Here is a 14,136-nt window from a genome sequence, read left to right as displayed (position 1 = left end):
TCTCCACTCCGCACTCCCCCCATCATTCACTATGGTAAGATTTTTTGTTCCGATGATGCCTTACACCTGATCCCTTCGACACCTCGTGGTTGGATAGGCTGGTGTGCTTCTTCCATGTGGGCTTTGTTGCTTCTGAGTAAAGCGTTTTCTAATAACTGGATTTAAACTTCAATAAAATAAAAATTGAATTTCTCAGTTACACTGACCCCATTTCAAGCACTCAGTTGCTGCTTTTGGCCAGAGGCCAAATCAGCACATCTCGATTATTTCTTTAAATGGCTGCATACTTTTATATGATCATAATCTGAGTAATTACCGTTCACTGAGTTTGCTGTGGGTTGGACACTTAGAAAGGAGCCCTGCAGGCACAGTGGTTAAGCACTCAGCTGCTAAACAAAAGGTCGGAGGTTTGAACCCACCAACTTCTTCAGAGAAAGCTGTGGCAGTCTGCTTCTGGAAGAAGCATGCATTTGGTTCCATGCCATTGATTGCTATCCTCACAAGGTACCAGTACTTCTCCTACTACCTCCCTAGTCCTATTTGCCCTTCTTTCTAGTCCCCTGCAGCCTTTAGAAATTTGTCCCTGGGCAAATGCTATCCTTTTGATCTCTTCTGGTTGATTATTCTGAAGTGTGCACACCTCCCTCTTGTTCCTGTTCACCGTATGGGTCTGTCTGGTGTTTGTCTGAAAGCTGAGCCAGCGAGGTGAGTTTGTATCCAGGCTTTTAGGGCAAGTAAGGACCGTAGTCTTGGAGGTTCCACCAGTGTCTGTCCAACCAAGGAGCTTGCTCTTTTGTTGTTGTTCTAAGCTTTTCTCCCACTCTATCCAGGACCTTCTCAAGTGAGCCCTGGGGTTGCTGTTGGCTAAAGTGTTAGACTGCTAACTGCAGGGTTGGAGGTTCAAACCCACCAGCTGCCCTGTTGAGGCTGTCTGCACCTGTAATGATTGACAGCCCGGAAACCCTATACAAGATTGCTGTGAGTCTGAATCAACTTGATGGCAATGGGATCCAGGACCTTGGATCCTTGTCAGGGAGATCAGTAGTGGTATTAAGGCACCACGTAGTTCTTCTGGTCTCAGGTTCCATTAGTCTACTGGACTAATTATTTCCATACAGCTTCAGTTTTCTTCATTCCTCTTAGTTCCAGACAGGGAGAGACTAATAGTTATGCCTTACAAAATGAAACCAAATTCACTGTCACTGAGTCAATTCAAACTCATAGTGACCCTATAAGACAAGGTGGCATTGCCCCTGTGAGTTTCTGAGACTCTTAACTCTTTATAGAGGTAGAGACTCATTTCCCCCCCACGAGAGCCTGTTGGATTTGAACTGCTGACCTTGTAGTTAGCCCAACTCATAGCCAAGTACATCACCAGGGCTCCTCCTAGTTGTGCATTGACATAAACAACATTTTTGTTAAAGCATAATAATACAGAAGAGTACATATATCCCAAGTGTTCACCTCCGTGAATTTACAACCTAAACACATCCATGGAAGCAGCACCTAAGAGCTCCACTGTGTTCTCTTGCAGTCATTGACCTACACACAGCACACACACACACTGTCTTAGTTATTTAGAAACACATTCCACATACACTGCTTGTTGATGCCTTAAGTGTCATTTTTTCTTCTCCAGAGTAGTGTGTTGTCATTTTAGTATGCAAATAATGTGTTTGTGGTGAAAGAAAAAAGGTTATAAAATACATTGAGTGCATTTTCAAGAGTACTATCCCACCAGTGAACATTGAGGGTCTTTGTGTAGCCAAAAACCCAGCGCCCACAGGTCGATTCCAACTGATAGTGACACTGTAGGACCGGGTCACACTGTTCTAGGGTTTCCAAGACTGCTGCTTACAGGACCAGATAGCTTCATCTTCCTGCCACAGATTGGCTGATGGGTCTGCGCCACCAGGGCTCTGCTCTGCAGTGTCTTTTTAAATATGTATTAAGTACTATGCTATTCCTTTTGGTAGACTGGATATCAGAATGTCATGTTAAATGAAACTCTAATGGTTTATTAGGAAAGGGATGTTGCAGTCTGGAGGGATGTGGTATACATCTCACTCTGAGGTTATAAGAACATGTTTGTATAGACCAGAGCTTCTCAAATTTCAATGCACTCAAGAATTAGCTGGGGGGCTTATTAAAAATGCAGAGCTGTAGGCCCACCATGAAAGTTCTGACTTGTTAGGAGGGCCTGACTGGAGCTTGCTTCTTCTTTTTTTTCCTTAAGTTTAGAGCAGTTTAAAGTTTTCAGAACTATTGTGCATTTTACTTGTTATTGCCTTGCATTCCTCAAGTTCATTTGTTATCATTGAATAGGCAATATCAATATATTGCTTGATTGAAGTCCATAGCTTCCTTTGTCGTTGTACAGTTCTCTGGGTTTAGATGATGGCTTCATGTTGTGTGTCTATCATATTGCTGTCATGCAGAATGGTTTTCTGCTCTAAAAATGCCACTGCTTTTTTTCAGTTACTGACTTTATAGTTTAGCTTTTCTAGACAGTCATATAATCGGAATCATGGTGTATGTAACTTTTTGAACTAGCTTCTTTCACTCGGCAGTGTACATGGAAGGTTCCTCCCTGTCTTTTGTGGCTTTGATAGCTCGTTTCTTTTTGTCTCTGAATGCTCCTCTTCTGTATGGGTGTGCCACAGTTTATCCACCCAGCTGTTGCTTCTCGTGTTTGTCGGGTTATGGATAAAGCTGCTGTCGACCTTGATGTGCAGGTTGTTCTGTGGACATGTTTCCATCGTATGTGGGTAAATGCCTAGTGCTCCAGTTGCTGGATCGGGTGGTAAGCCCATGTTTAGCTTTGTTAGAAACTGCCATACTGATTCTATCCTGGTTCTACCATTTTGCATTCCCACCAACCATGAATGAGCGTTCCTGTTGCCCAACATCCTGCACAACATTTGATGCTGTCTGTGTTAGCCATTCTAATAGGTGTGCAGTGGTATTTAATTGCTGCTTTGATTCGTAATTCCTAATAGCACACTGTGGAGCCCTGGTGGCCTGGTGGGCTAAGCATTGGACTGCTAGCCCCAGGCACAGCAGTTTGAGTCCACCAGCCATCAGCGGGGAGAAGATGGTTTTCTGCTCTCCTAAAGATTTAAAGTCTTGGAAACCCTAGATCGGGTCCCCGTGAGTCGGAATTGACTCGATGGGAATGATCGTGGCTTTGGTTTTTTTAGATAACATGTTGAGCAGCTTTCACGTGTTTGTTGCCATCTGTATGCCTTTTTTGGCGAATTTCTTAAGATTGTTTGCCTATTTTGTTATTGGGTTGTTTTCTTATTGTTGAGGCTTACGAGTTTTTTGTATATCTGAGCTACAGATCCTTTATCAAACAGGTATTTTTCAAATACTTTCTCTCCCTGTGTGCCTTCTCTTTTCACAAAGCAGGCATTTGTAACTTTAATGAAGTCCTTTTTGCTTGATTATTGATCAGTCCCTGGTGTCCGTTGCCATGCCCCTTCTCTTCCTGGTTTAGAGTAAGTCAGCTCAGACGCATGGCTGTTTAGAGGTTGGCTCAGTGGAGCTGATTTTCAGTGGCTGATATTTCAGGATTAGATCTTTGTGGAACCTCCAACCTTTCAGTAGCCGCTGAGGGCATTAAGTATTTGCAACCAGAAGTATTTGGTGCATGAATGAGTGGCGCGTTTAAAGTTGGACCATGGTGGTTCCGGTGCAGACTCCTCACCACAGTAGGAATTCTAAGGGTTCCGTGTGAGCCAACACTCGCTGGCCAGAAGAAGTCTTGGGAGGGATTCATAAAAGTCAATACCTCATCAGGGGTCTCTGTCAAATAACCTACCTGTCAATTAACAGTTGCAAAATATTTCTACAGCTTTTTTCACAGATTTAAGGAAGATGTTACTGCAGTCATCAGGTACTAGGGTACTCAGGTTTTTTTAAGTATCTTGGGGTGTGGTTAAATAGGATAAGCCAACAGAGAGGAAAAAATGGCTTGTGTTTAATAGAGCATTTTGCTTAAGAGCTTAAGATGAAGTAATAGGTCCATTAATTTTTCTTTCCATGTAAAATTATTTTTGATGCTACTCTGTAAATTCTTTCTGGTGCTAGAAATCGCCTGTTCCCCTTGGGTGTTGAGGTGACCCTGACTGGTGATGACCCCAGGACAGTGTAGAACTCGGTTCCGTAGGATTTCCGAAGCAGATGGACGCCTCTCTCTGCCTTGGAGCCGTTGGCTACTTTGGGTTAGCAGGCCAACACTTAGCCCACCGGGCCACCAGGGCTCATGTTGAAGTAATCGCTGCTTCACATGACTGACACAGGAAGAAGTTAAGTGACATGTCGTACCACTATTCAGAAACCGTCTCTAGTGGACCTGCTGCCTACTCCAGCGGCACGGTGTGAAGACGCTAACGCTTGAGCATAACCGAGGGTGGCCGTCTACTGGCTCTGGGACCTGGAGACAGTATCTTAGCCTTTCTGGAGCCACGTCAACTGCACGGCCCCTTCTGAACAGTCAGGGATGAGAAGGCAGGGTTTAGCACTGTTTCTGGCGTGCGCTAGGTCCCTTCCTCTGCCCTGCTGTTTCAGTTTAGTTTAGTTTCCAGCTTACCTCTTTTTAAAGAGAAGTCTTTATCTTTATTTTACTTTGGAGGCTAAATTTTTATTTAAGTTTTTTTAAAAAAGGTTATGCTTTGAGAAGGATGATGGCTACATATGTGCAAATGTGCTTGACACAGTGGATGTTTGGATTGTTATAAGAGCTGTAAGAGCTCCCAATAAAATGACTTTTTAAAAAAAAGATAATGAAATGTATTTGGCAATATATACTCACCATGATTTATGTTATCTAAGGATTTTGTTTTGCTTTGCTTTGCTTGCCGGTCTTCTGCTTGTCTCTTTAGGACATGAAGGATCAGATGTCCACTTCATCCGTGCAGGCATTAGCTGAAAGGAAAAACAGACAGGTAAGAAAATACCAGCTTACCCAGTATCAATTCAAGGGAACATGTGGTTAGAGATTGGGCATTAAAGTGCTGCCCCTCCACGTATTGTACTATTAAGCAGAAGGCCTGTGTTTGCTGCTCCTGCAGAGAGGCAGGGATTGAACTTTGTGAGAGTCCTGTTCACCTGGTGGCATAGTGGTTACACGTTGGGCTGCTAACCTCGAGGTCAGCACTTTGAAGCCACCAGCCACTCCTTGGGAGAAAGATGAGGCTTTCTACTCCCGTAAAGAGTTTCAGTTCCAGAAACCCTTGGGGGAAGTGCTGCCCTGACCTTTAAGGGTCTCCATGAGTGGCCGTCAACTCGATGGCAGTGAGTGAGTCCCCTCTCCAATGCCCCATCTGTCCTCTGCACACTGGGCTCCCACCACAGCCTCCATCCAGCCCTTTGCCAGGGGTTTGCCCTGTGCCTACCGGGCACAGCCTGAGAGCCAGGCCCTCTGCTGAGGGCTGTGGTCGGCTACTGACCCTGCGCTCCCGAGTGCCTTGAGCATGGCCGTGGCACAGGGGTTGTGCCTTGGTGCTTTACTGGTAGATGCTTTTGTGACAGAATTGAATGTTGTAAATTCTGCGGCTGCCCATTTTACTCAGGAACAGAAACCATCACAGCAATCTGGGGTTAAATGACTTTATTTACCTTACATGACCTAAAATTTACATTTTTCACAAGCTGCCTGAAGTCCCCCGTCTCCTTGGGCCATTGTCCTTCTCCCTTCCCACCTGCCTCCCTTGCTCCTCTTCTTGAACAGCTCGGTAGGACGAGCCATCGGGCTCTGGCTCTGGAGGGTACTCTCCAACAGCCAGAGCCTGCTCCTTGGGGAGTTCCTTTTGTTTCCACTTTAGCTTAGGGGCAGTTGAGGGGACCTGAAGTCGCAGTGACAATGATGCAGGTAGCACAGATCTTCCGCTATGGTTCTTTCATTTGGATGTTTTATTCTTTAGATTGTACAGTTGATCTAAAGTAGATAAAATGGGTATTTATATATTGTCCTTTGAGAAGGACGGCTTAGAATTTCATTTCAGGCCATGAGGGAAGTGTCGTAGAGTCAGATTTTCCAGGACTAGAGAGGTCAGAGGTTTTCCAAATACTCATGCAGGCAGTGTCGGCCCCACTGCCTTTCCCTGTTTGGCACTGGCCACTGTCCTGTGTGTGTGTGTGTGGGGGGAGGGGGCCTCTAGCACCCACACAGATGCTCAGGGTCTTCTCTCAGTCCGCTTTCCCATTTAAACATGCTGTTGGGGTCATGTTGAAGTCGCAGCTAACTCACAGTGCAGCAGAGATGACTCTTAACACTGTAGTGTACACCCACCAACAGACATGTAGGCTGTGGAGAACCCAGAAGAAATGGGTTTCACTGTGGCGCCCACACCAGACCCTGAAGGAGCCCCAGCTCTCTGAGCACAGCCATGAGAGGCACTGTCTTAGGGCCCTAGTGCTGCGGCAGCAGGTGGAAGGAGAAGTTGGAATTCAGAGTGCAGCTGTAGGGACAGGCTCTGGAGGAAGGAGGCCCTTGTCCCCTTGAGCTTCTGTTCCGTGGCAGTCTTCACTGGCATCTCTCTTCCCCCATCTTTGTTCCTTATTTAATCTCTTATTTCTCAGAAGAGATTGACTCATAATTTACCCTGTGCTAACTAGCCCGCACGTTTCCCAACAGGGATTATAATCACAAGCGTAGAGTTTAGGAGGTAGAGCACATATTTTTCAAGGACACAGTTCAATCCTGTTCGGATTTTCAAAACATATCACTGGGCCACAGTGTTCTACATAGAGTTGGATCCAAAAGAGCGGAATTGTTTATATCTAAAAAGCCCTAAACCAGCTATGGGCAGAGATGCTCCCTGTCCAGCCCCTCGACTGGATTCCAGCCCCCTCCCCCACTGGAAGCTTCCTGGTTCCTGGCCCTCCTTCAGATAACTGCCTTTGTATCCCAGGCGTCCTGGATGGTAGCCCTGACCTTTGGCCAAGTGACGGGATTGACCTCCCAGAGTCAGTTGAAGAGATCAGCGTAGGTATCGAGGACTTGGAGGGGAGGTGCATTGTGGGGAGTAGTTAGTGGTCAGAGAGGATTTTGGACGGTCCCCAAGATAAAATTCAGGTCGGAGACTTGGAGCCATAGAGTCTAGAAGGCCCCCCCATCCCCCCCACCCCGCCCAACTGCAGCCCTGAGATCCTCGTTATCCCTTCAGCTCCAAATATCCCCTCAAATCTTCTGAAACCAAACTTTAGAGAGTTCAGCCAAATTAGTCAAGAATGCCCTCCTGAACCATTTGTTCTCTTTCAAGGAACTTTGCATACAGGTTCAAGCTGAAGGTACAATAGGACTCTTAGAGGGTGTGAGTTTAGGTTAATGGTTGAGGAATAATTCTGAGAAGGTGGGCGGGAATGGCCGCAAAACTTGATGTCACTTGGGATCGATGTCACTGAATTGCACGTGCAGAAATGGTTGAATTTGTGTGTGTTTTGCTGCGCATGTTTTCAACGACTAAGAAAAGTTATTTTTTAAAAGAGAGTGTGAATTGCAGGGGGAAACAGCAGGTAAGGCAATGTGGCCACTCTTCCAAGGAAAAAACCTCCATTGTTAGCGCCCAGGTTGTGGATCTTTGTGACCCAGGGATGGTGTGTGTTTGCACTGCACGTGCTTGACCACCCAGAAAGGCTAGTGGGGATTGTTATCTGAACTGAGCTCTGAGCATCTCTGGCTGGCCTCTCATGTCAGAAAGGTGTCTCTAAAGGGGCCCATTGCAGGGCCAGCACTCGTTTGGGTAGTTGCACGTGGTCAGGGCACCCAGCGTTGCACTTGCCTAGATAAGCAATCCCCAGTTTCCTGGGTGGAGGCTTTGGGCTCAACCTGGGGTGATGGACTTTATTCATCGGTTCAGTTCTGCAGTCATGGGCAGTTCTTGCACTTTCTGCGTGCAAATGGGTATGGCTCCTAGGGTCTCTCCACCCTAGGCCCCCTCCTCCAAAAGAACAGACTCCTTGACTTACTGTGAAAAGACTCGGTCTTGGAGCCAGTTTGCCCAGAACCTGCCAGTCTCCAGTGAACTTCCAAAGGAACTAGGAAGAGCTGATCTTCTAAGAGACCGCGTGCTTTCAAATGACAGAATAATCTACAATTGGGTGTGTGTGTTGTTTTTAAAGTAGACATTTATTTGCATTTTAATGGGACAAAGCCCATTTGCTTGGCTTGTTGGGAGAACTTGGTGGCGATGGCCCTCCCTGGCATTCTCTAAACTCTGCCACACTTGCACCAATCCACCCTGCCACATAAAGACTTGTCCCAGGGAGAGGATGGATGAGGGAGAAAGAACTCTTCATACTGCTTGGTGGTGCTTCACTTGTTCATGGACAGTAACTGCTTCTTTCTCCTGACCCCGGCGACCCTGCTCACACAGACCCTGCTAGGAGAAAGCGGTGGCCAGAGCTGGCGCACAGGGACCGGCAGTAAGTACAGACGCCTGGACCAGGAGCTGCAGTTAGCCAACTCCCACTTCATCGAGGAGCAGCAGGCCCAGCAGCAGGTACCCTCAGAGCCCGCCTCGGACGGGAGCCCACACGGACCCACCCCTCGCGCCCTGCCAACCCTGGTGTTTTGTTGCTAATGACCAGGGCGCTGGCCCAGGGCTCTTGCTTGGGAAGACTGTGCCCGGTAGTGGAGAGAGTACACACAGAAAGGCTTTTCAGACCTTTAGAGTGCCAATCACTATTTCCAGAGAACCAAGTTTGATTAGGCCTCTTAGGAAAAGCAGTTCAGACCTCCAAATATGGTACTCAGGGCCACTGGCTTAAAAAGAAAGCCCTCTTTCCCAGCCTGGACCCGCTTCTATATTTTGTTTGGGGATTGTTTTTGTTTTCTTCCACAAAGGTACACACACACCCCAACCCCAAATTGAGTCCTTGTTTCGCCACTGAAAAGTGTTTGGTGGCACCATTGTATTGAAAAACGGTTGCCTGGGGTGTTGAGGGGAGAGGAAAGTGAGGTTGGTGAGATCTGTGCTGCCTTTGACGTGTGGGGAGGTCAGTGTCAGCCCCTCCTGCTTGAGACGCTCGGGTCTTAGCCGTCGTTCGCTATGTCAGGCAGGCCTCAGGAGCAGCACTGCAGGGCCGCGTCCAGGCCACCGCCATTAAGCGGGCCTCACAATAAAGCGAGTTGCACACAGCTTTGTGTTTTCCCAGTGCACGTAAGAGTGGTGTCTGCACCACAGTGCAGTATGCCGAGCACACGGCAGCGTCATGGAAAAGTTTGGAATACCCTGAAAAGTACCAGCGTGCCGCCAGACACACCGGAAGTGAGCGCCTGCTGGTGGAAAAATGGCCCCGACAGACTGGCCTGGCACAGGGTTGTCGGAAGCCTTCCAGTTGTAACAAAAGGAACGCCCATGAAACACAATGAAGGACTTTGCCCTACGTGTGTAGGTGAGAGGCCAGTTGTCTGCTTCAGTTGTTAGTGACCAGCCAGTCAGACTTTTAAAAGTACGGTGAGGAGTCCCTTCCTGCCCCAGGGCCTTCTCGAGTTTGTCCTGGAGAAGGGAAGAGAGCATTCGGCCGGGGAGGTTTTCCCACATCCAGAGACTGGTGTGTGGATTGAGACCTCGTTCTTCCAAAGACCCGGGTCTCAGTGGGTCATCTGCACATGGGCCTTGCGCCATTGTCTGCCTTTAATTGGGCTTTGGCCAGCGGAGTCTCGCTCTGTGGGTGGTTTCAAGCTGCTGAGTGTTCACACATTGCACCCGCGGGAGGTAGCGGTAGCTTGACAACGCCCCTTTTGAGCAGCGTGTTCTCGGAGGCGACGGTCTGGTCCTTTGATTTCTAGGCCGTGCTTCTGAATGTGAATTGTCCCGAGTTGGCAAAGAAGCTGGCAGCTGCTAGAGTGCTGGGCTCGGAACCAGGTAAGATGGGTTTTCAATGCTCTCTCCCGCTTCTCTGGCACAGTTGATTGTGGAGCAGCAGGATGAGCAGTTGGAGCTGGTCTCTGGCAGCATCGGGGTGCTGAAGAACATGTCCCAGCGCATTGGAGGGGAGCTGGAAGAGCAGGCGGTGTGAGTATGCAGGGACATCGAGGGGAACAAATGCCGTCTCTGAGTCCTGGGGGGAAAAGACACCAGTGACATTGTTAGTAAAACCAAAAGCTGTCGTACTCACCAACCAGAAATCCAAACCAAACCGACTGCCATCTCATCGATACTGACTCAGCTAGCAGCCCAGTAGAACAAAGTAGAACCACCCCAGGGACTTTGCACGGCTGAAATCCTCCCAGGAGCAGACTGCCACATCCCTCCCCCACGGGATGGCTGGTGGATTCTGTTAATTCTGCCTGTGGGGTACCCTTAAGGAGAGGAGGCCCTGGAGGTCTAGGAACAGACAGAATCGGCCCTGCCTGTGCCACGCAGAGAGGCTTTGCTGGGTAAAATGGACATTGTGTAAATGCATACTAGTCATTGACGTGATGCCTTGAGAGCCCAGCTTAGCCTAAGATCCCTGAGAGAGAGGAAAGGGGAGGATGAGCGGGCGGAAGTCAGGCGAAAGTGTGGGCTGTGGGGCAGTGAGGTGGGAGGAGGTGGAGCACATGGGCAGGTGCAGAGCACATGGGACAGAAAGCGTGAGTGTACCTGGCACTGGGGTGGAGGGTTCTGTAAGCCTCTCAGGGAGTTTCAGCTTTTTATTTTGAGGGCCAGGGGACTCCAGTATGTTCAGAGTGAGAGTTTGGGCAGACCTAACTCTGTAATGTAGACGCGACTCGGCCAGAGGAGAGCAAGACTAGAGGCAAGGAGCTGCCACTGAAACGAGGTCTAAGTGTTTGATCCCGGTCCAGATGGGCTTCTCACTGAACACTCCCTTTGCGGGGTGAGAGAAACGCATTGCCTAAGCGCCTCTGTGGGCAGGACAGCCTCTGTCACTGTGTCGGACTCCGTGTGCACAACAGAACCACACGTGTGTCGCCCTCCCTGTTGTTAGGCCTGTGCCCACTGATGCAGCCATCTCATCGCGGACCTTCCTCTACTTTGCTGCCCTCCACTTTACAAGCATCGTGTCCTTCTCCAGGGACTGGGCTCTCCTGACAGCATGTCCAGGGTGCGTGAGACGGAGTCTCGCCTGATGGATGGTAAATAATTGAGCCCGAGAGACTTCTATTAAAAGGCGGAGGACTAAACACCCGCTTTATCTCCTCCCCCCTCTGTGAAGCCCACTAGAATAGTGGTAAGGGGGGTTGCTTGTCTGGAGACTTAGAGCATGACATAAAACAACAGACATAGGAGTTTAAAGCCTGGGACGAAGTTAGACGCATGGCTACTGACTCGACAGACCAGGGAAAACTGACTCCTCAGGCCGCAGGGGGAAAGCCGAGAGGCCGTGCACTGTCCCCCGTCAGCGAGTGCATTATCTACTCTGTTAGTGGGAGCATTGGAACTCACTGGGCAAATGGTGACATGATTACCAATAGCCGCGAGGAAGGGAAGGGAGGTAGGGAGATGAGAAGGAATGAAGTGGGGGAGCCAAATCCTCTTGGCCTCTCACAGAGCTGTATCAGCAGGTAAGGCCTAAAGGTACAAGACCAGGACCCTGGACGCAGCCCAGCGTGCGACAGTAAACCTGGAGAAGGTTCCCTCCCCCCACTGGGTGGGGGTAGGGGAAGTGGAAAGTCACCTGGGTTTAAGACCCATGGGCCTGAGACTTGGACCGGGGCCATCCAGTACAATATCCCCTGGCCTGTGAAGCCCATGAAGTGCGGGCAGCCTGTGGGAATTGGGGTGTGCTCTAAAAAGCACACAGGTTTCAAACACAGGGTGAAGAAAGAGTATCCAGAAGCTTTGATTACGTGTTGAACTAATAATATTTTGGATACATTAAGCTAAATAAGGTAGATTCTTTAAACTAATTTCACTTTTAATATTTTTATTTTTAGTACTTAAACCCACAAACATTAAGTCAATTCCAACTCAGTGATCCTGAATAGGGTTTCCAAGACTAAATTTTTAGGAGATATTACTGCCTCTCTTGTGGTTAGCAGTCCTCTGCTTATTCCACATCACCGCAGGGGCCACTAGACAATGTCATGACATATGAAGGACCTTCAAAACGTACGTGGGAAAAAAATCCACTGTTATTGTCATCTTTTCCACAAATGTTGCATGTGACTTTTGCGTTGTATTCCTACGGGAATCTTGGCTCATGGGGTCCCAGGGCAGGACCTGCCTGAGTTCTCTTCAGCGAGACAGCTCATCCCCAGCACACAGGTAGCTCTTGATTTCCATTAGTGACCCTGCCTGGACAGGTCTCCCAGCTGCAGGGCCAGGATTCTTCCAGGCTCTAAGAAGAGCTAACCGTGTGTCAACAACAGTCTTCAGGTCAGGGACCAAAGACTTGCTTGCTAGTTAGTTGTTAGCATGGGGTTTACTTATTCTGTGTACTTATGGGGAGATAGCTACCCCAGATCTTGCAGCCACACAACCAAACCAAACTCGCTGCCATCTAGTCAGTGCTGACTCCTAGCCAACCCCCTGTGGCTTTCCATGACTGTTTACAGGAGTAGAAAGCCCAGTCTTTCTTCCTCAGAGCTACTGCTGGTTTTGAACTGTCGACCATGCGGATCACAGCCCAACACATAACCATGATACCACCAAGGTTCCTTCCCTTTCATTAAGTCACTCAACCAAGACCCGTCATTTCTAGTTGCTGTTGATGGTGTCAGAGTTGCTGTTCAGACTCCCAGTGACCCCAGTGACAGGGAACAGCCCACAGGGCTCTTGGCCGCAGTCTTTCGGGAGCACATCTCTAGGCTTCTTTGGCATGGAGCGCTGGGAGAGTAGGGAAGCCCTGTTATTGGAACTTCTGGAATGCAGTAGTTTCTTAGTAACCCTATGTTGATCAAAAGTTAAAAAGTCGGAGTTCAGACAGGGACCCAAAGCCTATCTGCCGACAGTAGCTCACAGGGCTACTGTAGCTTACAGGGCGACAGTAGCTCACAGAGCCCTCACAGGGCTCACAGGGAAGGGATGAGTCAGTCGGCACAGTAAAGCACCGATGAAACATAGCAGTACTCCTCTGTTTCTCTGAGGCTTCCTCACTCCCTACCGTCAGCACTGCCTTTCACTGCAGGCTAAACTGGAGCATGTGCACAGGTACAGCTGAGAGATAAGAGCTCACACACACAGAATCCAGGAACAGGAATGGGAGTAGCAATACCAGATGGGCAGGGGGAAGGTGGTGAGAGGAGGGGAGGAAGGGGGAACCGATTGCAGTGATTGACACATAACCATACACACCCTTCCAGGGGGACGACCAACAGAAACCGTGGGGGAAGGGTGACAGCGGTTGGTGTAAGATGTGAAAATAATAATTTATAATTTATCAAGCAATCTAGAGGGTGTGGGGTGGGAGGGGAAAAAAGAACTGGTACTAAGGGCTCAATAGAAAGTAAATGTCTAGAAAAGAATGACAACACATATACAAATATGCCTGATACAATTGATGTATGGATTGTTATAAGAACTTTATGCGCCCTCAATAAAATGATTAACAAAAATTAAAAGTGACAGGCCTCACTATGAGACACAACATCCCTCACTGACCCATAGCCTTACAGGGGACAACACTGGAGACAGTGTGGGAATTGTGCCCCATCTCACCCCACCACACCGAGGCAAAACACTAAGGGCATGCAACAGAGCAGCAAGGGAAACAGAGCAAGGAAGTCCCGAGGGAGTACCAAAATAGACTTTGGGGAGGGACGTGACACCCTATCAGACTTGACCGTAAAACACTCCTAAAGGTCAACAAAGAGACCTTGAACTTTTTACAGGCTTTTCTCTTTTTTGTCATTGGTTATTTTTTGTTGTTTTGTTGCTTTGTTTTGCTCTGTCTTGTTTTTGTTCATATTATTATCTCTGCAGGTCTATCTAGATAAGATAGGCTGGATAAACAATCCGGAGGAGAAAACAAGGGGACTGACCCAGGGGGACATGGAAGAGGGTGAGGCAGAGGAAAGGAAGTGGTGTTAACAAACCCAGGGACAAGGAAACAAATGATCCAAAATCAGTGGCAAGGAGGGTGTAAGAGGCCTGGTAGGGCTTGATCAAGGGCAATGTAACCAAGAAGAATTACTGAAACGCAAATGAAGGCTGAGCATGATAGTGGGACAAGAGGAAAGTA

At 48.3% G+C, this 14,136-nt stretch overlaps 1 protein-coding gene across 2 annotated transcripts in view; it reads left to right on the top strand.

Moving 5' to 3' along the window:
- Positions 1-14,136, top strand: part of STX6 (syntaxin 6) — a 58,334-nt gene that overhangs the window by 26,657 nt on the left and 17,541 nt on the right. For both annotated transcript variants that reach the window (XM_045297906.1, XM_004706694.2), the window contains exons 4-6: positions 4,887-4,949; positions 8,382-8,507; positions 9,919-10,025. In XM_045297906.1, coding sequence (XP_045153841.1) covers positions 4,887-4,949; positions 8,382-8,507; positions 9,919-10,025 — 296 coding nt within the window. The remainder of the gene's footprint in view (positions 1-4,886; positions 4,950-8,381; positions 8,508-9,918; positions 10,026-14,136) is intronic.

This window comes from Echinops telfairi, unplaced genomic scaffold, assembly GCF_000313985.2.
Source record: "Echinops telfairi isolate 266 unplaced genomic scaffold, ASM31398v2 ScPeMD7_7424;HRSCAF=8462, whole genome shotgun sequence".
Lineage (NCBI taxonomy): Eukaryota > Metazoa > Chordata > Mammalia > Afrosoricida > Tenrecidae > Echinops > Echinops telfairi.
The sequence above is the reverse complement of the archived record's forward strand: the minus strand, read 5'-3'. Positions and strand labels throughout refer to the sequence as shown.